The 22,960-nt window shown below is 51.8% G+C and overlaps 9 protein-coding genes across 9 annotated transcripts; 3 read left to right on the top strand and 6 right to left on the bottom strand.

Moving 5' to 3' along the window:
* Window positions 1–1,077, bottom strand: J4E83_010989 (uncharacterized protein; the record flags this gene model as incomplete). Its single annotated transcript, XM_049337867.1, has 1 exon — window positions 1–1,077. The coding sequence occupies one exon, from the start codon at window positions 1,075–1,077 to the stop codon at window positions 1–3; it is 1,077 nt and encodes a 358-aa protein (XP_049183030.1).
* Window positions 1,078–1,764: 687 nt separating this feature from the next.
* On the bottom strand, window positions 1,765–3,040 carry J4E83_010988 (uncharacterized protein; the record flags this gene model as incomplete). Its single annotated transcript, XM_049337866.1, has 2 exons — window positions 1,765–2,823; window positions 2,915–3,040. The coding sequence occupies 2 exons, from the start codon at window positions 3,038–3,040 to the stop codon at window positions 1,765–1,767; spliced, it is 1,185 nt and encodes a 394-aa protein (XP_049183029.1).
* An 823-nt stretch (window positions 3,041–3,863) lies between these two features.
* J4E83_010987 (uncharacterized protein) lies at window positions 3,864–4,511 on the top strand (the record flags this gene model as incomplete). Its single annotated transcript, XM_049337865.1, has 1 exon — window positions 3,864–4,511. The coding sequence occupies one exon, from the start codon at window positions 3,864–3,866 to the stop codon at window positions 4,509–4,511; it is 648 nt and encodes a 215-aa protein (XP_049183028.1).
* A 280-nt stretch (window positions 4,512–4,791) lies between these two features.
* J4E83_010986 (uncharacterized protein) lies at window positions 4,792–6,194 on the bottom strand (the record flags this gene model as incomplete). Its single annotated transcript, XM_049337864.1, has 5 exons — window positions 4,792–5,238; window positions 5,296–5,643; window positions 5,697–5,796; window positions 5,875–6,002; window positions 6,063–6,194. 5 exons carry the CDS (start codon window positions 6,192–6,194, stop codon window positions 4,792–4,794), a joined length of 1,155 nt encoding a protein of 384 aa, XP_049183027.1.
* Window positions 6,195–7,132: 938 nt separating this feature from the next.
* J4E83_010985 (uncharacterized protein) lies at window positions 7,133–8,852 on the top strand (the record flags this gene model as incomplete). Its single annotated transcript, XM_049337863.1, has 4 exons — window positions 7,133–7,417; window positions 7,500–7,716; window positions 7,767–8,161; window positions 8,214–8,852. The coding sequence occupies 4 exons, from the start codon at window positions 7,133–7,135 to the stop codon at window positions 8,850–8,852; spliced, it is 1,536 nt and encodes a 511-aa protein (XP_049183026.1).
* Window positions 8,853–10,194: 1,342 nt separating this feature from the next.
* J4E83_010984 (uncharacterized protein) lies at window positions 10,195–11,081 on the bottom strand (the record flags this gene model as incomplete). The annotated part of the gene is made up of 2 exons (XM_049337862.1): window positions 10,195–10,518; window positions 10,575–11,081. The coding sequence occupies 2 exons, from the start codon at window positions 11,079–11,081 to the stop codon at window positions 10,195–10,197; spliced, it is 831 nt and encodes a 276-aa protein (XP_049183025.1).
* Window positions 11,082–15,143: 4,062 nt separating this feature from the next.
* J4E83_010983 (uncharacterized protein) lies at window positions 15,144–16,394 on the bottom strand (the record flags this gene model as incomplete). The annotated part of the gene is made up of 3 exons (XM_049337861.1): window positions 15,144–15,621; window positions 15,687–16,173; window positions 16,238–16,394. 3 exons carry the CDS (start codon window positions 16,392–16,394, stop codon window positions 15,144–15,146), a joined length of 1,122 nt encoding a protein of 373 aa, XP_049183024.1.
* Window positions 16,395–17,576: 1,182 nt separating this feature from the next.
* Window positions 17,577–18,871, bottom strand: HEM12 (Uroporphyrinogen decarboxylase in heme biosynthesis; the record flags this gene model as incomplete). Its single annotated transcript, XM_049337860.1, has 5 exons — window positions 17,577–17,650; window positions 17,704–18,094; window positions 18,142–18,677; window positions 18,725–18,766; window positions 18,817–18,871. The coding sequence occupies 5 exons, from the start codon at window positions 18,869–18,871 to the stop codon at window positions 17,577–17,579; spliced, it is 1,098 nt and encodes a 365-aa protein (XP_049183023.1).
* Window positions 18,872–19,361: 490 nt separating this feature from the next.
* Window positions 19,362–22,182, top strand: J4E83_010981 (uncharacterized protein; the record flags this gene model as incomplete). Its single annotated transcript, XM_049337859.1, has 4 exons — window positions 19,362–19,430; window positions 19,464–19,562; window positions 19,609–20,446; window positions 20,495–22,182. The coding sequence occupies 4 exons, from the start codon at window positions 19,362–19,364 to the stop codon at window positions 22,180–22,182; spliced, it is 2,694 nt and encodes an 897-aa protein (XP_049183022.1).
* Between the last annotated feature and the right edge of the window lie 778 nt (window positions 22,183–22,960).

The following is a 22,960-nucleotide window of genomic DNA, read 5'->3' as shown; positions in this document are numbered from 1 at the left end:
CTATGTACCATTAAGGTAATAGCTCTTGAGCAGCTCAACGACGACATCCAAGTCCTGCGGCCCTCTTACACCGCACCCTAACATGATACCCTTGAAGCTCTTGACACCGATTGCCCTCTTCACCTTGTTCCACTCCATGTCCGTCAACTCCTCTTGCGCTGGCCAGAACGATACATTAGAGGCATTCAACTCCTCTACCTTCTTCTCTCCCCTCCACTTGTGTACAATCCAGGCAGACTCCTCAAAAGTACCTACATTGATACCTCGGATTGCTCTTCGCAGACCGATACCGAATCTAACAAACTTCTCCCGGATGATGTATGGTTTCGCATCCTTGAGGTACCAATTGTTGAGCTCGATGTTGATTTTTACGTGCTCGTTCTTCTTGCCGTACATGAGTAGGCCATGGAGGACCTCTCGACGAGGTAGGAGCTCAGGACCCCAATTGGTCTCGTATGTGACCTTGCGGAGCTTGCGGTCGAGACACGAGTCGCTAAGCTCGAGAACGTTGACGAGATATAGACCCTCTCTAGGTTTAGCGACAAGATGTTTTAGGGAGAGCTCGAGAAATTTGGCTTCGTTGCCAAAGGCCTTGTGGATCTCGGCTATGCGGTTGTACGGCGTGCGCTCGCCAGCAACGTCTTGGATGACGACCTTTCCGTCTTTTGGCGACGAAATGACCAAGCTACCGGGCCCGTCGAGAACATACCTCCACACTTCTTGTCGAAGCTCAGCAGGCAGATCCAGGAGCGCACTCTTCCTATCAGGCTCATGGCGGGAGTAGGAAGTCCCCTTGATAGAGAAGCTCCCAACTTCTTCACCGCGCATCGCGAAACTGATCGAGACGCACTCGCGATCTACACGCCAAAGCGCTCGGATATCCGCGTCGCCGCCTATGCGCATTGTCGATGCGTCCAAGGACAGAGTGGAACTGGTCTTAATCGCGCCAGTAGTGGTATCGAACCGAAGGAGCTTCATGGTGGCGCCGTCCAGTGCAATCGCGACGCGCTCGGCCGATGTCTTGTCGTTTTCATACCATCCGGTATAACGCCTAAGCGTGGCGGGATCGATTGCCATTGCGACGATGGTGGGATGAGTAGAGAAGGTATATGAACGAGAGATAAAGATCGTAGAGTAGGTAGTAGGAGAAGGTGTCGTGCAAGCCGAAGTCGAAAAAGCGGACAAAGCGCGGGTGTTTATTGATACAAACGCTCACATGCTGCTTCACTTTCACTTTTCACCATATGACGTCGTCGAAGTTTGAGGTGCCACATCGCTACAGCTAGAGCACAAGACCTTTGGTACAAAAGTATCGCAAAGAGGAGGTGCAGGTATTCGGAAATGATCTTTCCAATTCGAGAGAAGACATACACAGTGTCGAGAGGGCGTGACTTGCGCCCTGCGTCCTGCGGTCTCGGTCTTTAATGCCCGCGCGCGCTTTTCCGGTTGAACGATATGGTGTAAAGCGTCCGAAGCACAGGTTTCAATGGCTTTACAGACTCTTCGAGTCGGTCTCTTCGCACAATGGGTGACTGTCGACGCTATGGGCGCGCAACGACTGAAACTGCGCTCCTTGACCGTCCTCAGCGGTTGAGCTTACCCTTGCGCCTGCTGCCTATCAAGACACAGCCCGAACACCGATGACGCAACGATGTACCTTCTGAGATAAGCAATCACAAAGGTTATACTCTGTGGAATAACATTTCTGGGTTTATTCATATTTTGTTCAGATCACGATAGTGGCGTCGCTGTATTATAGTCTACCTAGGTAGTCTTCGCCTCGCGGAGCTCTGTCAACTCTCTCCGCACTTCGAAAGCAACCCTTGTGCCTTCCTCAATCGCACCGTCGATAAAGCTCCTCCAGCCAAGTGCCCAATCCGAGTTAGCAAACAGCACATTCCCATGCCTCTGACGCATATGATCAAGGTGTTTTGCAAGGAACCCAGGTGATGAAAAGAACCACGCGCCCTTTGCGAACTCATCTTTCGACCAGTTGTGGAATACTAGTCTCTCAATCTTAGGCTCGTCTTTTTGTTGCACAAACATGTTTGTGACTGCACGCTTAGTTGCGTCGATGTCGCCCTCAGGGTTGATGTGTTTGTTGCTGCCGCCAAAGCAGACGATATGTGTGTTGCCTGTGGGTGTTGTGCCATCCCCAATGGCATACATGAGCTGGTTGTGCGGATATGTAACGCCTGCCCAGGAGCGGAGATCTTTGTTCGAAACCTCTGCATGGACCTTGACGGTCTGATTGACATGACCTATCGCAGTAGCCTTTCTTTTTCCAGTACTAAGGGCGGGATCGAAAGTCACGTCGCCTAAGACGTTCAAAGGCAAAGCTGAGATTAACCGCGCTGCGTGGTACTGGCGTCCATCGCGTGTAGTGACTTCGACTTTGAGGCCTGTGTCCTTGATGTGCTCGACTGGGCTTCTGAAAGCGTACGCGAGACGCTTGGTCAGGAGCGCTTCCTCGAAGAATTCGATTGCGAAGCTTGATTGTCCGCCTTTGAACTTCCAGGTGATCAGCATGTCCATGCAGCCTGCGTAGGAATAGCCGCATATAGCCCACCAATGCATGAATTCCAGAAGACTCGTAGTCGCAGGGGTGGCTCCACTACATAATAAGATAAAAGATTCGATGGCTGCGCGCTCCTGTGGGGATAGTGATGGCGCGATCTCATCGATGCGGTCTTGAGCGGAGAGATCGTCGAGTTGGATTGCAGTGGGGACATGAAACGTATCGTATGGTAGAGGCATTACATTTTTTCCATGAGCGCCATCGATGTTGGTGAACTTGTTTAGCGCCGAGGTAAGAAGCTCATCCTTGGCTGTGTCAGTAGGTGAACAGCTTTGTAGATCGGCAAATGGGAACGGACCTCCTTATCATGGCTCATAGTAGAGCCTTGAGACCAACGTTCAATTCGTAGTGATCAACACTATGTGAGAAGTCGAACGACTTCTCCACGTCATTCATCATCCGATACCTTACGATCTCCCTCCAAGTGTTCGACTGGCCCCAATGCACCCATGTGCCTCCCATTTCGAATGAATAACCTTCGATGTTCGATGACCATGATCGGCCGCCAATGCGATCCCGACCTTCGAGTAGCAGCACATTCAATCCTTCGACTGCAGCGTTGCGCGCGGCTGTGAGGCCGCAGTAGCCAGCACCGACGACAATGACATCGTAAAGTTCGTCAGTATTGGAATTGTTCGTGGAGGGTGTTATAACGCCAATGGAGGGAACGCCAGCTGTCAAGCCAGACGTAGGCGTCCAAGTGTAACCATCGCGGGAATACATGATACAATACGGATCAAACCTTGGAATCGATAAGAGAGACGCTGGATGCAAGCCTTGGAAAATTGAGCGGGGACTGTCACTTTAAGAAAGCGACCGCTTGTAGTGTTACAAGTCCGCATCGGCTTGGCCATGTTCCCAAATCAAGTCCACTATCAAGGGCTGTTTCTTTCCATTTCGGGGCATTAATGTGAGAAAGCGGTGGCCACGGCGCTACCAGGTACTGTGACGAAGAAAACAGGTCCGACCTCGGAACCTTGGCAATGAAATGGTGTATCCATGCTACCTAGGCTCCATCATACTTCCTTGATGACGAGGCGTTTTGGCTTCTGGCGTAAACGAAGCGGCGCTTCTGACTGTTCTCGTGTCACTTTGGCGCATCGTGGACGAACGCGGTTAAAATTAGGGTGGGGTAGTAGACCTCGGGATGCTTGGCGTCTCCGATTAGCAGCCTATTTGGGACATAGCGCTTTGCAGCAGAGTGGGTCGTCGTCGCGCACCCGTACCACCGACGTATGCTGGCAAAATCTACTTCAGATTGTATACAACAGCGTTTGGCCTCAACATGGCTGCCGATTCTCTGCCCGAGAACCTCAATGGAAGCCCGACCAAGACCCGTGGAGCCATCCGTCTTAATGAAGCATTCGAGCGTCTGCGCTGGTCGGTCTTCGAGGACATCACCAACATCCTCGTTCTCGATGATCCAAAGACTGCCCTATCGCCCTTTGACGGTCACGCTATCGCATCAAAACCAGCTTCCGAAATCCCTCTTACCAAGATAGCCTTCAGCATCGACGAGCTCAACCAGTTCGCAGCTCTTGAAACAGGCTTCAGCGATGACGAGTTCGACGAGCCTGGGTTTGAGGAAAATCGTCGCTATCAGCGACCACAGCCCTTACTTGTTACCAGAGAAGATGGCGGTACTGTCACAGTTGCGGACGTCGTCCAGCAACTTTCCGGGTACTTCCTCACTCACAAAGAAGACATACTCAAGGCAAAAGTCTACATGTCTGGTAACACGAGCGACTACGGGGCGGATGACAAGCAGGCCGCAACTGCTACTCTGGGTGAAGACCGGGGTGTATCTCCTGGCACGAGAATCCTCTTTGAAGGATTCTTTGGTATCATAGAGCCCACCATGGAGTCGCTTGCCGTACTACTGTGGACCGAAGGGGATGGCTCATTTTCATTGGATGACAGACTCCTACAATAGACCCTTTGGAACTCGAGCTGGGGAGTTGGCCTGGAAGTACATCCAACATGGCTCTCTCGTCTCTGTACCGTGTCGCAATATCATCCTTAGCCGCCGACGGCATACTTGCAAACCCTTGCGCATAGCCTTTGTGTGAGCCTCATGCAGAAGGAGTCGCGTAGTGGCAATGCAGCGGGATCTGACTCAAGTTACATCACGAACGCCACAGATAGAAAGACCGAGTCAGATGAGGTTGTAGAAGTGTATAGTTCCGTCAGTACTGGAGCGTGACGATAACTCACTACATGATCTGGAATGATGCTTTTCTCTGAACACCGCTATGATCTTTGGACGTCACGCTGACCTCGCTGCACACGACGATCGTGTTCTTCCCATCTGATTCAGGAGCGTTGCCCTGCATGCGATGCATGGCCACATCATCTCCTTTGATCATGTCTTCCTCACTCTCGTTATCAAGCGTCAGGCCCCCGAAAGTGTGGCGCGCCCGGTGCGGCGCCCTTCGACTAGCCCGTTTTCCACCGGGCCCGGATCCTCCCCCAATTGTTTCGAAGTCACTGCCTGGGGGTTCTTGCCCTTTTGCGTTGCTAGAGCCGATTGTACTGGGTAGCAAGGGCGCGAGCCAGTTCTTGAGCAGCGGGAAGATCATGGGCAGATTGGTGGTAAATATGGCGATGAAGGTCTCGCGAGTACCCCAAGAGGCGGTGAGCTCAGCACTGTTCAAAGGATCCTGGAGATCGGTCAGTGTTGAAGCCCATACCCTAGCGATTGTGCTACTGCCTCTTACCGTGATAAGATAGATGCTCTTCAGTATTGCACACACAATAACGAGCATGCCAGCGCCAAGCACGAGCATAGCGGCAATCTTCTTGTACGTCCTCAATCTCGACTTCCCTAACATGGGAATCGGTATCAGTAGCAAATACACGTCGGTGGATACGTTGAAGACGAATGTAACCCAGATTAGACGCTTCGATACCGCTGCTTGACACGAGTTTCCGGGATCGGGACTGATCTGCCAGTAGTGCGAGAATGGTCGACAGGAGAGATATATGGTGAATATGATAATCACGAAACTGGTGATTATAGACACGAAAGCGATGTAAATGCGGGCCGTATACATCCCTAGGCCAGCCTGTGATCCATGTCAGTCAAAGCTCCCAGGGCCACTGCGATAGATATACACACCGTGAGACGAAGGTAGAATGCTGCTACACATAGCTTGAGAGACCAAAGTAGGCAGGCAGAGGTGGTCCAGCCAGCTACCTGAATCTTAGATCCGATGACTCTGAAGCCCAGTTAGTTACGTGTGCGCCGTGGGCCACTCTTGTGTTCGTTGTGCGCCAGGAGTTGGCTTCGTGTATACCTCAATCTATACTCGGGGTCGTCTTGCGTCAGCGCAGCACGCTCTTTCGGCGTCATGCCATCATTTGCGAGACCATGTACGTGCACTCCCAGGCTGTACCCGAGGCTGCATTGGGCGGTGTAAATCAGCTGGTAAACAGTTCATTAGCAGAAGGAAACGTATGAAGCAAAGCAATCGTTGCTACTCACGATGGCAATCCAAACTAGGTAGTCATCTACCTGTAGCTCGCGGAGGCCCACGGCGGTAATCCTGGCGTATGTTCGCAGACACGTGAAGGAGACAGCGAGTGCGTAGAGGGTCCACAGCTCCACGATTCCCATGGCGTATTTTGCAACGATGGTGATGGATGATCGATTCAAGTCTGATCCATCACTCTTGAACTCTGGGTCGGTCGGTATAATCACAGATCCAGAACAAAACGGATGGAACTGGATCTGTGTCCGAGACGTTCATGGCGTAGCCTAACTCGATAGAATGTCAGCCAACAGATACCCCGTGTAATCACATCACATCGGCCCGAAGTCACATTGGCACCCAATCCGAGTGCGCCATCCGATACTTTGCAGAGAGAGGAAGGCACAAAGCGGCGCAGTTCTTGGCTTGCCGGCCATAGATCAGAATCACGCCGAATACGAGCAATGCCTTCTTTTTTGGCTTGCTATATTGCAATTGCATGTTCGCATAGCGGAGGTGATCAGTGTTTTCGATGGTCACGTTCGTGGTATCGCCAGGGCAAAAGGCGCGCAACGATGGCAGCATTGCGCATTCGGCATTCAGCGGTGTCGTTGGTAAGACAGAGGGTTGGCATCTATGCCTTCGATGAGTCTGTAAAGTACAAGGGGCGCAAGCTTTCCAGCGAGGAAGGATGTGGGTGAAAATGCATCTCCATTAGCGCAGAGGAAGCGGCTGTTGGCGTCTGGGCGGGCCAGGGCAACGGTGCGGCTCGCGGCATCTTGTCCGATCCCCGAGCCAATCGCGGTGATGCCTGCGACCCACAAACCTCGATAACATGCAAGCGCAAGTCGCGGCGAAGACAAGATCATCGTTGGATCAGATTCGCGCCGATTGTGTGACCGAACTGAATCCTTCGATGCAACCTGTCCCGCCTTCACGCCTTCTGGACCCTGACGATATGCATGCCGCATGGCGGCCCGGAGGTCTTCCTCATAGAGCGTGATGCTTTTAGCCGACAGCGCAGATGTCTATTCGTATTTGAGATGCCTCGAAGCCACATTCCAGGATTTCGGTAGCTGGCATCATGTTTGCAAGAATCCTGACACAGTTGGCTGTCGCAAGCTCGTGTCTTACCTGTGTCGTTCCGACTGTCTCGGCATCCCCTACTTCGGCATTCGACCTCTTCTCTAGGACCCCCGCAGTAGGTATCGACGTCAAGTCATTAGCACCGTACCTTTCTGCCACTGCAAAGATCTACCTCCCCGATACGAAGGAGTTTGCTACCTACACCACCCGATGGTCCAATCTACAGGCTCCTACACCGAGCGTTGTAATTGCCCCAGGTACGGAGAAGGATGTCCAGAAGATTGTAAGTTCATACGCAGGCGGCAGATCACCTTCACAGCTTTTACAGTAGACGAAAGGGGCAGCAGCTAACACGTTCACGACAGGTCAAGTTTGCGCATGATCACAACATCCCGTTCCTCACCTACAATGGTCATCATGGGACACTTACAACCCTGGGCAAGATGGACTATGGTATCGAGATCTATCTGCCCCAGTTGAACTCTATCTCCATTGCCAAAGACGGGAAGTCAGCGACTATCGGTGGTGGAGCCAATGTGAAGAACCTGACAGACACTCTGTGGGACGCTGGGAAGCAGACTGGTAAGCTTTCCAACTTTACAGTGGACACGGCCTGCTCTAACACTACTTAGTCACCGGCTGCTGCGAATGTGTCAGCTACTTGGGACCGGCCCTCGGTGGCGGTCACGGATGGTTCCAGGGCCATTATGGTCTGATCACCGACCAGTTCCTTTCCATGAACATCGTGCTCGCAAATGGAGACTTGAGAACGATCGACAGCAAATCAGACCTGTGGTGGGGTATGCAAGGGGCTGGCCACAACTTCGGTGTCGTTACATCCGTCACCACAAAGGTGTACGACATCGAGCACTACGACTGGGCAATCGAGACGATTGTCTTCAGTGGCGACAAAGTCGAGCAGGTCTATGAAGCCGCCAACAAGTACATCCTTCAAGGTGGAAAGCAGTCTGCGGATATACATGACTGGACGTACTGGCAGAATGATGCAAGATACGATACCGAAGGGGTAAGATATACGACGGTTCTCGAATGAACTACATTCGCTAACCGTTCCTCAGCCGGTGATCATCATCTACATCGTCCAAGAGGGTGTTACCACCGTCGATTCCAAGTACACCGCACCATTCCACGACATCGGTCCTCTCGCCGCCACACCCCAGTCCGGCACCTACAAAGATCTCGCAAAATGGACCGGCATCGCGCTCGAATCACCTCCGTGCCAGGACTTCGGCTTCAACAACCCCCGCTTCCCGATCTACATCAAGTCCTACAATGTCACCGCGCAGCGCAAGGCCTGGGATCTCTACTCCTCCGCCGTCGCCGGAGCCGACAACCCGTACTACAACTCCATATTCATGTTCGAGGATTACGCCAGTGGTGCTATTCGCGACCGTAGCAACGATGCTAGTGCGTTTGGCTTCCGCGACGCGCACACCCTCGCTGCGCCTCTTATCATATACAATTCGACTGGACAGGCGCAAGACGAAGCCGTCAAAGAACTCGGCACGCAGCTTCGCGAGATCATTCGTGAGGGTACCGGGTCTAGCGAACTACACACCTATGTAAACTATGCGTATGGTGATGAGGGGCCAGAGGCTTGGTATGGTCATGAGAGCTGGAGGCAGAAGAAGCTGAAATCGCTCAAGAAGAAGTATGACCCCAAGGGGAAGTTCAGCTTCTACGCGCCTATTGCGTAGGTGTTCATGATCTGAATGTTGAAAAAGTAATCAAAATACATCACAAAGCCTATGCTCGTCCCAATTTGACTGTGATATCCAGGTGTGCCCGCAGTGTACATGAACTTGTGGGTCTGGGGAAAAGGATATGATACAATACCCTGGATACCGCACGCTATTCTACAGCTATGTAGAGGCCACGAACGAAAAACCTTGTCGCTGACGTTCTTCTTCTGGTGTATACGGCTGAGCGATTACCACTCGTACCTTCTGCTCGGTAGATTGGCTTTTGGTCCCATCGCCTAGCTGCGTATAAAAACGGTAGTCTCTTTCTGGACAGACTCCGAAATGTCTATCAAGTTTCTTAAGACCAGGAAAGTCTTGGAAGCCGATCATCCCTCTTGGTAAAAGCAGTGACATCGTTGGGCGTGGGTGCGAAGGATTTGGACGATCGGCAGAAGAGGCAAACAGGGTGATAGTCGTGATGGCCCAGCGACATTCCCTCGGAAAGTTGGTGAGCCAATTGCGAAGATCATCTTTTGTCTCACATCGGAAGTCACTGAGTGACCATGGTAAGAGACGGGCTTCGTTATATATTTGTCGACAGACACGAAGCAGAGCTCGGTGATCGTTGCGCTCAGCTTTCGGAGTTTTGCAGGTCAATTTACGACGCGTATCGACATGCCATGTATTGCCACCCAGAGTAAAGTCGTAGATCCTGTTACGTATCTCTCCGGGGAGTTTAAGCAAGGGTGACGTTGTGCGGTTGCGTTCAGTACTGCACACTCGTTAGCTAGTGAGAATCAGTTGCGGGGATAGAAAACGCACATTGCCTGTAGTTGGGCCATGCCGGAGTGATGGAATTCTGGTTGAGGTTCTTGTCGAGGGTGTGTAGAGAAGTGGCCGCGTTCTCTCGAGACCCAAGTCGGAAGATTAATATACGACAGCAGTGCCAGGGCTGACCTCTGTTGGCCACTGGTGAAAAGCCTCACAGAGCCAGCATTGTAGCACTGCTGCTTTCTTCACTTTGTGCAACAGACACGAGCTTTCACCATCCGGTTCCTTACTCATCGGTCCCAATCGGACATGTCAACGTGACTCGATGAACGAAGCTGGCTCGACGGCTCCAGGTTGCTATATCTGCTCAGCTGTCAGTTCAGTGGCTTTCCAATGCATGCGTTTGCCGTATCCAAAGGCGTCACAACGATATGAGAACGTCGCGACCAGCTACATGTGTTCGGTGGAGGGTCATGTTGGGGCAACACGAACCCAGGCAGTAGACAATAGACACTCCATTGCCGCAGCGTTGGTACTTGTGTCAATCAGATCACATACCAAGAGGCTAAGTGCATATGTCTGGGCTTTACATCAAGAACACCCTTCTGGCGACCCTCATAATGGGGCTCATAAGTCTCTTCATCAGGCCTGGCGTGGGTTCGCCAGTCAAGAACCAATCGTATACCATTGCCCAGGCTTCATTGCCGCCAGTATCGAGGACATCTCCATGACAGGGTATAATCCGCTCGATCTGCCATTCCGCCACTTTCTTCGCATCGCGTCGCATCAGGGTGTAATCGACAGTCGCAATGTGATAAACGAGGCGCTTCGCCCATATCGATCGAGGATGTGCACGGTTTGCGAATTCGCGCGAAAGGGGGCCTTGGTGCGACGAGCTAGGATGATATTGCTGAAAGAAGGTCAGCGAATGATGTCGCGTACGCGCCCAGTGATCTCGCAACATACCTCGGTGCATGGTAGGTTCATCATCAGGTCAGACTGTATCAGCGTCTTCGTCGGCTTGTGATACCAAGCGACACAGTATGTGATGAAACCCTCGAACAGCACGGTCTCGATATCCCGCGCAAAGTCGAATTGGTCTTCCGGACTTGTCCGCCAGTCCTCGTAAATGTAGTCCCACTCCACGTCTTTCCTCTTGCTATCCAGACCTGGAACGCCGATTGTCTTTGCTTTCGGCCACGCATCGATATAATCCTTCACATACAAGTGATGCCCCAGATCACACGCGACGAGATCGACGCCTCCAAGTTCATTCAGCTTGTCGCGCACCGCTTGTTCGAGCTGGATGGGGTTGAGGAGAAGGATTCGGTTGTCGTGCAATCGGATGGCCGTGGCACGATTGCCTACAGCGACGAACTTGCGGTAGCCGAATGGCGCGAAGCGGTTGAACGGCGTCGAGAAGGTCGTAATGGTCGGCGTGACATCGCGAATGACGAGCTCAGCGGAAGACATACTCGCGTCCGGGATTGTCTCAGCAATATCGATGAATATGGCGTAGGTTCCCGTGGATGTCGCTTCGAGGAGTCGGGCGCGTGATATGCTACGAAGTACATGATGTCGTCATGACGCTGCCTGGGTGGGCGCTATCACCAGGGAACGAGGAATAAGTGTCGTAAGACGCCCACAATGAAGCTACATCGTAGTGGCGATGCGGCGCAATGTGGGTAGAATTGTGCCTAGATACATTACCCTGTCCACGTTTTACTTACTGTGGCTGTAGTCGTGACATGACGCTAGGCGTGACATTCTGGTGCTTAGAGGCGGACAAGTTCATCAAGAACTGATGCTATTCCTGTCCTGGTCAAAGACCATGAGCCTATACCTGATCACCTTCGCGTGCCACCAGACAACGGGAATGCGGTGACCGTGGGCTGCGATCCGGACTGTAAACTCGAGCTTGGGCTTTGGTGCTCGCGAGCTTCACGAAGCAGTCAGATGCATTGGCGCCTTGTCGATGCAGCATTGGAAACATGTAACTCATCCACTGCCAGCTTGCGAGTGCACATGACGTGTCGCGATAGGAGTTCGTGGTGTGGAGGAATGGACAGTCGTGAACATGACATGTACGGAGGGCTAGCGCGCGCAGCATCGGCGGCGCTTCCTGCCCAAGCCGACACCCAGCCGATCGCTGCACTTCTCCGCGACTTCAACAACGTCACACGGTATTCCACCAGCACTGTATGCTGCCATCAGCGTTTTGCGCTCGCGATAGCCATTCAAGTCGACCGAACCTGGAAGTCGCGTTCCGGCTTTGCTTCCGCACGCAAATGATTGTACTTACCTAACACCACCTCAACGTGATTTACGCAGCTGCCGCGCTTACTTAATCACCTTCACCTTCACCATCACTGCTGGTATATCCGGCTGCTGCCTGGATCGCCTTGGCGTATGGTCAAAGCTCCATGCGTCTATCTACTGCTTCGCCTTCCTCTCTTTATCTTTCTTCAACACCAGACCGCGCCAGGGCAACACTCGACAACGCCCCCCGCTCAACACGCGCGTCTTCGCTATCAATCTTCTATTGTCCTCTATCGGAAGGATCCGAGATCGCAGTAAGTCCCTCTCCCTCCCACAGTTAGTATTAACACATCAGGCACTTCGCTTGCGACTTCCCCGATCGCCTCTCCATCTTTTCAGACATCATCGACACCAGGGAGTGAGTCAGGTCGGCTGAACCCCAGCATCGTGGCTCGCCCTGGTGGCATCCGACCGCGTCCAGCGTGCGGTGGTGCAGTGTGCGGGAAAGTCAAGTGGCCGGCTCCCCTTGACTTACACTTCGCATGAGCAGGAGAATGCACGTGTATCGAGCGTGCAGGACCCTAGCCGACGACATTATGAGAGCGGCTGGTCCGACGATAATGCACCGTCGATGAGACTGGCACCCTGTTCAGTAACTAATTGCAGTTTACTGTAAACTCGACGAGCTGGACTCGTCGCGTGGATGGCAACAAGACAATATGCCCCGGCGCATCACGTCTTCTGGGTCAGTCAGGTAAGCAGGATCACACAGTGTCTCTCTTTGCTCTGTCCTGCTGGGTGTTGCGACCTCGCGGGTACGTGTTCGCCCAAGGTCACTCCCCGTCCAGATCCTCATTATTGTGTCATATGAGAAGATACCTTTTTTCATTGAGTCTTCACCAGCTTCTGGTGTGGCTTGAGGACGAAAGCAAAGTTTTGCGACCTTAATAAGCTGGCCTGTTAGAAGAGGCGGGGCGGTAGCAAGAACAGACTTGGCAGGCGTTCAATATACACAGTTCGGTATACAATATGTGTTGAGCACACTGCACGTGTGAACGAGCCCAAGATCAACTCAACGTGATATCGAAGTATACTGCGAATTCTATGAGATATCCGGGAGGTGGTCAATAATCTCGGCAGATCTAGACGCCGCGGTGAAGCAGCCGCTGCCAGCCCACATGTCTACCACAGGTTGCCTTGAGGCATGTCTCAGTGCAGCCCGACCTTCCATGATCTTTTCTGTCGTGTGATCTTGCACGACGCTTGTATTTGTCCTACGAATGTTCTCTGGGCGCGACCAATGAGAGGGCGGCTTCCGCAATGTCCGCGCTCATCACCTCTTCACCTTCACCTCTGCCGTCAGCGACATGATACCAGCCAGAGGCTGGGGGACTCTAGCACATGGCCCAAGCTTCCCAGCTTATCTACTTGGCCGCCATTCTCTCTCTTTCTTCCTCCGACACCCAACGGCGGCACTCGCCGCCGGCTCAACTTTAGAGCGCGCGCGCCTGCACATTGAGCTTCCTATCTTCTTCAGGTGCGATGGCGCGTCCTCACTGTGAGTCCCTCCAACTCCCTCCCGTAATGTTAACACATCAAGCACCGAGGCTGCGACCTTCCCATCGCCACTTTCGTCATCCCAAACAACGTCCACATTAGGAATGAGTCCGGTTGCCTGAACTCCAGCCTCCGGCTCGCCGAAGTGGTGTCCGGTCACGTCCAGCGTGCGAGCGATGCAGTGTGCGGGAAAGGCAAGTGGCTGGTCCACTCTGCTCACACTTGGACGACCGGGACGCGTACGCATATCGAGTGTGCGCTTACCGGCGACGACATTGTCGGTACGGCTGACCCCGTCTTCGATGCACCGTTGGTGAGACTATGGCAACTCTTCGCGGGGCAGAAATCCCGGTAAAGCAGATGAGCTGGATCTCATTTGTGGTCTGCAAGATGGTGAAGCGCCCCGGAGCGTGGACCCTGATTAGCACTTAGAGAAGGCGGAGTCACAGGGGGGGTCTCTCTGTCCGCCGGGTGTCATACTGCGAATGAGGCTGGTTTCTCTTCTCGGTCACTCCCCAGCCATGATTCTCATAATTGTGTACTTTGGGATGCGTTTTGTTACGGTGTTGATGTCATTATCGAATGGCAAGTCCGCCTATGATGCATCGCCGTGCGAAACTTCTTTTTTCATCGATTCTTCACCAGATCCTGGTGTTACTTGAGGAAGAAAGCGAAGTTTCACGACACATACGTAAGACAAACATAGAGCGTTGCAGCATACAGCCACTTATCAGGCTCCTGTAGGATTATAATACAAGCCTGTAGTCTATAAAATTATGTTTGCTGTTCGCATGATTGAGTAACACAGTCCACGTATGTGGCATTCTTGCCTCGCCCATCGATCTGGATACGCGTGGGCTCTCATGTCGTCTGCCAGCCATTGCACAGCATCGAAGCCGATACGACTACGATCAAGATCCACTTGGCTTTTCGGCGCTTCAAAGACATACTTGAGAAAGACAAGCTGCTCTTTGTTGCGTACATCACTAATTGTTATACACAAATGTCTATTAATCGCAGTAATAAAGTATACTATAAATTTACTAATAAAGTAATAAATTTTAAGCTTTAATATAATATCTTAGTATATATAAATATAAAAAAGTTTATTAAACTTATTAAAATAAAGAAAAAACGTTTCTAGCTCTACTTCTAATAAGTTATTTTTAAAAAAAAATAAGATATATCTTTACTTATTTTCTTAAAGATAAAAAATTTTTATAGTATATTAGCGTACGCTAAATTAAGAGTAGCTTACCTAAACTTTTAGAAGTTTAATAATATACTTATAAAAGATATACTACTCTTTATAGTATATAAAATAGTTATAAAGTAGACTATCTAAAAAAAGAGGCTTATAATATTATAGCTAAGTAATTTAGAAATACTAAGATATTAGTAAGATATATTAAAAGTATCTAAGTTAGATGCTAGTAACGTTAAGCTCTTTTAAGCTAAAAATATTTTTAATATAGCTACTTTTTATTTTAAGGTCTTAAAAGCTTTAGTTAAGATAGTAACTTTTTATAGAGCTTTACTTTTATATTACTTATATACGCTAATAGTAGTTAAAATACTTATTAAGAACTTAAGAAGCTAGTATAAGAAAGGCGTGTGAGTGCATGTATTTGCGAAGCCCTAGGCCTTTGTATCATCATGTCTACGTACCTCCGATATGTCCCGCAAGAATTACGCGTCGTCCGTACAGTCTCGCTACCATTATACATCGTCGACCATCCGCCACCTTCCACTTATCAACGCATTACTCTCCTCACAGCTCTCATCGACCAACTTCCTACTCCCCTCCATGTCCACGACTGGCAGTCTCACCTCGAATCTCTTCCCCTCCGGCGGCGCTGCGCCCTCGATCTCGTACGGGAAATGCACGTACTCCGGAAGTAGACCCAATTGTTTCAGCGCCGTGGCATGGTCCCAGCTGATGTGTTCATGACACAGTTGATCACCGCGCATGGCGACGACGCTGGTGAACGGTATGGCGAGTGGCTTTCCGGTAGGAGGGATACCGGGAAGCAGCCAGGGAACTTCTTTGGTGTGGGTAAGCGTGAAGATGAACTCGTCGATTACACGGTCTATGCCTACAGTTCGGGAGACGAGGGACAGGGACGTGTCAGATGGATTGCTGAAGACGAAGTGGTGCGTGTAGAATGCTGTGAGTCGCTCCTGGCCTACGCCTCCGCTGTTGGGTGGTCAGTATTTACCTGCAATACGGATATTGGAGGACGGTGGTGGGGAGATACGTACGTCATAGTCGGAATGTGGTTGACATATGGCTGATCCACCATCGTAGCCATCGTCTTCTCCACATCCCTCTCGCCGAACTCGAACTTGGTGTGCTCTTCCCACACAGCCTCCAGATCGAAGAAAGGGCCGCCGAGCAGCGGCTTCAAGAAAGTCAGACTCCTCGTATGCGCAATGCCCGCGCTGCGCTTGTGGTAGTGCTCGTCGCTTGGAAGCACCCATTCAGAGTCTTTTGTCGCATCCTCGTACCGGTATGTCTTGATAATGTTCTCCGGAAGTGGCAATGCTTTCTTCGAGGATGATTCTGGGACCAATGAACATGATACGCGGCGATGAGGGTCTGGCAGCCCCGCGACGTGTATTAGTTGAGGTGGCAGTGCTGTCGAGCTTAGTGTGGAAAGACTTTTGCCGCCGTAAGAGATAAGGGCCTTGATCGCGGGGTTCTGACAGGCAGCTTCTTCGAGGTAGTAGGGAATCCTTGATAGATATGCTGGTAACGGTGGTCAGTATATTACTAGAATAGTCGTACGCGATTCGAGCGGGAGTCGACGCACATATCAGTCCGACACCGTTGCCGAACTCGCATTGTTCACAATTCTTCAATACCTCCAGCGCTTTCTGGAGAGGAAATTCGCCGTCGGCTTTGCCAGGTACCAGCAGCTGCGAGACAGTCAGTCTTTCGATCTGGCCACAACCTTTCTCGCCATGCATCACGCGACATATCCCATAAGTTCATGCTCATTATCACTTCACCACGACATAGTAACATACCTGCACAACCGCGAACCCCTCCTCGGCCCACTTCTTCAACGGCGGCGGATCTAAACATCCCTCTTTCGCCTCCCTCGCCGCATAATGATTCAACACGAGAACTAAACCAGGCCCCTTCCCTCGCCTCGAAAGCGGCGCCTGAAGTGTGATATCCGATGTTATGATTTGAGGCTGCGGTGGCGGGGCCTGCGCCGGCGATGACGATGGTGGGGTAACTGGCGCGTCACCCATGATTGTCGCGATTACGATATTTACTTTTTTTCTGGTGAAGGAAAAGGGTGGATTGGTGGAGGGATGATTAGATGGGTAAGGGAGGATACAATGGGATTGTGGAGAACAAAGGAAATGACGTTCCTGACACCTTCCCCAACGAGTGCAGGCGATGGATGAATGTGGGGTAAAAAGGCGAACCGCTGCTCCCGCAGTCATTACATCCCATCGACCACCAGACATGCTGATCTCAATAGCCCGTTTAGAGTTGGCGCATGCTAGCCTGCATCAGCACGTATCTCAATTCTGCACGACCGCGTCCTCCCACCTGTTCCCGTGCAATACCGACTCGATAGATGGTCGATCGCTCCCGCATGTAGATTGCTCGTGTCGCGCAAACCCCTCTGTAAGAACCAAATTGGGCGGTTTTGCGCATATCGCACGGCGTCACGAGATGGCGCTGTTACACTCGATAGCGTTTTTGACGCGTGCGGAGTGCATGGCTGTGCGAGGCACCCAACACGAATGATGGCAAAATCGGCTTCAAAAGTCGCGGTGTAGGCTGCTTCTGCTATGTTCTGAGCACCAAGAAGTTCTGTTGTGAAGATAGTCTAGAAAGTTGATGTAATTGTGTTTCTTTGCGAGGCATTTCCAGACCTAACAATATGGGCGACGTGCCACAGATCCGTAGTAAACGATAAGTTCTAGACTCGATCCAGGTCTACAGGCGCCTAGTTACATCGTAACAAGAACACTCATGCAGCATGTTGCTATTCTCGTCGCAAGCGTCATATTCGTCTCTCGTGGCACAAGATGGGTGCACTAGTTCCAATGTGGAAGGGTCGACTTTGAAGTGTGATAATCAGTTTATTCCGCAGATCTTTGTGACAAAACGACACAATGATAATGGTTTTAGGCTTTCGTCAACCTGTGTATCTCTTCAAAGTAGAACTTCAGGTCGTCCGGCTTAACGAAGGGTGTGATACCTATGAGCTATTAGTACGATGCGACACATGTTGTAATCCAGGACTTGACTTACCGTGCCCAAGGTTGGCAATCCAGCCCTGCTTACCGCCACCAAACCCAGCGACCATCTCCTCCACCACCTTCGTGATGGACTCCTTGGTACCGTACAAGACTCCCGGGTCCGCATTACCTTGAAGCACCTTGCCCTTTGCCTGCGCAATCTTGTATGCCTCCACCGGCGCATGCAGCCAATCGAGGCCGATGGTGTTGTACTTGGTGTCGCAAAGATCCGACAAGGCGTACCATGCGCCTTTCGCGAACACAGTCATAGGAACGGGCTCGAGACCCTTGGACTGGAGTCGTGCGGGAAGGTTGTCGGCGATGTAGTTGAGATATGGCAGAGCGAAGGTCTTGAAGGAGGTTGGCGATAGCTCTCCCGCCCAGGAATCGAAGACTTGGATCATCTGCGACAGTCAGCATCGGACCGATGTGTTTTGGCAATGCCACGTACCTGTGCACCAGCCTGAACTTGTAGAGCCAGGTACTCCACGCAAAGCTCGGCAATCTTCTGTAGCAGCGCCTTGCTCTCCTCGGGGTACTTGTAGATCCATGTCTTGGTCTGGATGAACATCTTGCTGCCACCGCCTTCGACCATGTAGCACAGCAATGTCCAGGGCGCGCCACAGAAGCCAATCAGCGGCACTCTTCCTGCCAGCTTTTGCCTAGTCATGGTGATGGCCTTGTAGACATAGTCCAACGATTCGGCAACATCCACCTTCCTCTCAAGAACCTCCTTGTACTGCTTGTCCTCTGGTGTTTGCAGCGGCTCGGGGAAATGCGGACCCTTCTTGTCGACCATTATGACTTCCATACCCATTGCTTGCGGAATGACGAGGATGTCGGAGAAGATGATGGCGGCATCGATGAGGCCTTCGTAGCGCTCGATGGGCTGGAGGGTGAGGGTTGAGGCAATCTCGGGGCTGCGGCAGCATTCGAAGAAGTCGTTCTTGCCTTTTGCCTCGTGGTATTCCGGCAGGTAACGGCCAGCTATACGACATCAGCATTGATGAGGTGTCTTCATTAGGTATGCTTACCTTGGCGCATCACCCATATCGGTGGGCGCTCGACCTTTTCGCCTGTTGAGTGTCAATACGCTGTACGTTGCTGACCAATTGAGGCTATTGACCTCGTGCTGTGCGCAGAATGAGGTCATTCTTCATGGGTTCGAATTGGGGTGCCATCGTTGCTGTGGATGGTGTAAATGTCGGACGTCAATGACATCGGCGTCGTAACTTTGTTCAAGCTCCGGATACCCCGCGCGTGCAGATTGGGCGCTAACCGCATCGAGACGCGTTCCTGCATCTCTACCACGGCGCTATCCCCACATCTCTCTGACGCCAATTTCACCCGAGGATGCTCTCCAGACATGTCCGATGTCTGACGCGTCAACTTCTGTCGTGTCGAAGAGCTTCACACCAACTGAGCCGGAAGGTTTACAGTACTGTAACTACTCTCCCATTTTCAAGCTTGACGCGTCCCATCGCGAAACCACGTGCAACACCAGTCGTTGGCCAACCGTGCCTTCCGGTGTCGCAATGTCGTGGCGCAAAGAGGAAGTCTGCCGCGACACTTGACGACCTCCAGCAAGGACCTTTGGAGGCCGATGCACTACCACCTCAAGATGATGCCGAACCGGAATACCCTCCGCTGTTGCAGCAAGTACGCAACAACATGCTCAAGTTCAGTCACTGCGTGCTAGTCACACGCGTCGGTGGCTTCTATGAGGCAAGCATGCAGCTCGTGCGACATGTCCAGAGCTAATGCAGGCTGCAGCTGTACTTCGAGCATGCTGACGAATTTGCGCCCTTGCTGAACATCAAAAAGTCCAAAAGGAAGGTTTCAAGAGGTAGCAAGAAGCCCGCCGTGTCTATGGTCAGTAGTCCAAGTCGGCGACCTATCATGAAGCTGACACCGTCAGGCAGGCTTCCCTGCATACCAACTGGACCGGTACCTGAAGATCCTCGTTCAAGACCTCAACAAACATGTCGCTATTAGCGACGAGTATCTCAACGATGCCCCGACAAAGGCAAAGGGAGAATCACAGTACACCAGGCGAGTGTCGCGCATCGTGACACCAGGTACATTGATCGATGAACATTTCATGGACCCATGGGAGAACAACTACCTCCTCAGCATTTACGTCAACCCCGAAGTGCTCACGCAAGACAAATCTGTGAAGGAGAGTCCTGGCAGTCCGAGTGTTTCTTCCGTTCTCAACTTACCCCGTACGGAGGTCGGCCTGGCCTGGATTGATCTGTCAAGCGGCGACTTTCTCACTCAGAGTACAGACATCGCATCCTTGCCGTCCGCGGTAGCCCGTATCAAACCCCGAGAAATTGTACTAGACAGCATCTTCCAAGAGCAGGATCACTCGCGTATCGTTTCGATCATGCAAGAAGACGGACATGTCATCACATTCCAGGAACCCTCAGAAAAGCCGCTCACTATCGACGACTGGTTACCGATGTTGGAAGACGTTGTGGAAGACTTTGACACGGCCAATTTCACTTCCGGTGAGGTCGCAGCAGGAGGCTCGTTGCTGCATTACGTCAAACATCAACTGCTCGGGTCGCGCACACGACTGCGCGCGCCAGTACGACATCAAGCCGAAGAGTACATGAGTATCGACAAGAACAGTCTGAGAGCGCTAGAGATCCGAAACACAATTCGCGAGGGTACTTATGAAGGAAGCCTGCTACATGCACTCAAGAAGACGGTCACCAAAAGCGGGACCAGACTGCTCACGGAACGCTTATGTGAGTACAGCTGACGAACAACTCAGACTCATCACTGACACATCCAAGCTGCGCCTTCCATGTCGTTGTCAACTATCAACGATCGACTTGATCTTGTAGAGGAGGCCATACAGTACCCGCAGCTCCGTCAGGACATCATGTTGCTCCTGGAGCAAACGTTCGACTCTCTACGATTGGTGACCAAGTTCACGTATGGCCGCGGCGATGCGGACGACCTCATGGAGCTGTCGAAGACTATCCTTATCACCTCCAGTATCGTAGACGTCCTTCATGAGCACGCAACTTCGAGGAACTCCATTCCACTCGATACAGCATCAGCCACATCGGATGTTCGAAGACGACAGTGCATTCCCATGCTGGCGCGGCGATTCGATCTAGCACAACCGCTCGAACTTGCGCATCGTATACAGCATGCGATCGATGAAGACGGCCTCTCCGAGTACCACCGCATGGAGAACGAAGAAGCTGAGGAAATGTCAGACTTGGCCCAGGATGTGATCGGTCGAGAGGCTGGGGAAGAGGATCTGAAGAGCTTGCCGAAGCGCGTTCAGCCGAAACTTACCATGATCACTGGGAGCTTCAAGAGCGCGACTGATGGGAGAGAGGATGTCAACATCATGAGGCGCAATGCTAGTGCGACCCTTGAGCGTCTTCACAAGAGTTTAGACAAGATGGCAGACGCAAAGGCCAACCTGGAACAAGAGATGCGTCAGAAGATGGGAACAGAAAGCTTGGTGCTGAAGTGGACCCCAAACCTCGCGCACATTGCTCACGTCAAGGGTAAAGACGCAGCTCGGGCTACCGCCTTTTACCCAAGAAGCTTGAGTAGCAGCAAGTCCACTCGCTCATTTCAAATTCCGGAATGGACTCAACTAGGCGCACAAATGGACGAGACACGATTCCGAATTCGATCAGAAGAACAGCGTGTTCTCAGCGAGCTGCGCGAAGGTGTCGTCCAGAACCTTGTGAAACTTAGACGTAACGCCGCGGTGCTCGATGAGCTTGATGTCGCATGCGCATTCGCTACACTCGCGATGGAGAAAGATCTCATCAGACCCATACTGAGTGCAGAGCCATCGCATAACATTGTCGGTGGTCGGCATCCCGTCGTGGAAGCTGGTCTCAGCGAACAAGGCCGCCGATTCGCCCCCAACGACTGCCAACTCGGCGAGAAAGAGCGCATTTGGCTCATCACCGGTCCGAATATGGCAGGCAAGAGTACCTATCTGCGTCAGAATGCACTGATCACTATCCTAGCGCAGACTGGATCTTTCGTTCCAGCCGAGTATGCCGAGATTGGACTGGTCGACAAGATCTTCAGTCGCGTTGGATCAGCAGACAACTTGTACCAAGATCAATCAACGTTCATGGTCGAGATGCTTGAGACAGCTCAGATCCTCAAAGAAGCTACGCCGCGTTCTTTCGTCATCATGGACGAAGTCGGTCGGGGAACAACACCCGAGGACGGCATCGCTGTAGGGTACGCCTGCCTTCATCACCTCTACCACGTCAATCAATGTCGAACGCTTTTCGCAACACACTTTCACGCGCTTACGGACATGACAAAGGACTTTGAGGGATTAGGCTGCTACTGCAATGATGTCCTTGAGGAACCAGATGGCAAGTTCTCCTACGTGCATCGGCTGAGGGAGGGTGTCAATCGCGAGAGCCATGCGCTGAAGGTCGCGAGAGTTGCTGGTAAGTCATGTGCTTCAGAAGTGCAGTTTCGGAGATAGTTGCTAACGAATACAGGTCTTCCTGAAGATGCCGTTGCAATCGCAGCGCGGGTCCTCAAAGACCTCAAGGGACGGACGGACGTATCGACTAATCAGCGCGCTAGTCGAAAAGAGTAGGGGAAGGTGGATCTACTGTGACGAAAAACCGCGGGCGACAACGGTGTGGGTGGAGATGATTGCCAATCATGAAATCGATCCGGTTTTGTGAGTATATTGTGTTTGCGCTACTTCAAGGGTTGCATGGCTTGATCAAGCTACGTCCTCTCGAAAAGAGAAGTATCGTCAACACAAGAGCTTACGATGCCTGAGCCTGGATATCGTCGGTGTGCTCTTGAAGAGCGTAGTGAAAGTTCTGGAATACCGTATACTATAACGCCTCATGATCAGACTTGCAGCGACTGTCGTATTGGCAATCGAGGACCTCTCCACTATGTCATCGAGACATCTCTGCTCGTTTTCAAAGTGCTGTAGAACCTCGAGGGTGATTTCATTGTTAGTACGAAGAAACCTAGTCGAGGGGTCCTCGTTCGCTGCCTGATCTGATGTGCGCTCTTGGTATAGTTACACCACTTTCTCACCCTACTTACCTGCAGTTGAACTTCCAATCTATGACGAACAACTCTACATTCAACCAAGGACCGCCATGATGTCGATGCGTCCACAACCGAGGAAGCGATCAGCGAGAAGCAGGGAGAGGTTACGGCGAGCATCACTGATGCGAGCTCACATGTAAGTCATCCTACAGAATACAATGCCTACAATTAACGCATGGCAAAAA

This window comes from Alternaria metachromatica (assembly GCF_023757995.1).
Source record: "Alternaria metachromatica strain BMP 0045 chromosome Unknown scaffold_58, whole genome shotgun sequence".
In the NCBI taxonomy this organism is placed as follows: domain Eukaryota; kingdom Fungi; phylum Ascomycota; class Dothideomycetes; order Pleosporales; family Pleosporaceae; genus Alternaria; species Alternaria metachromatica.
This window is presented reverse-complemented; position numbering and strand designations above follow the sequence as displayed.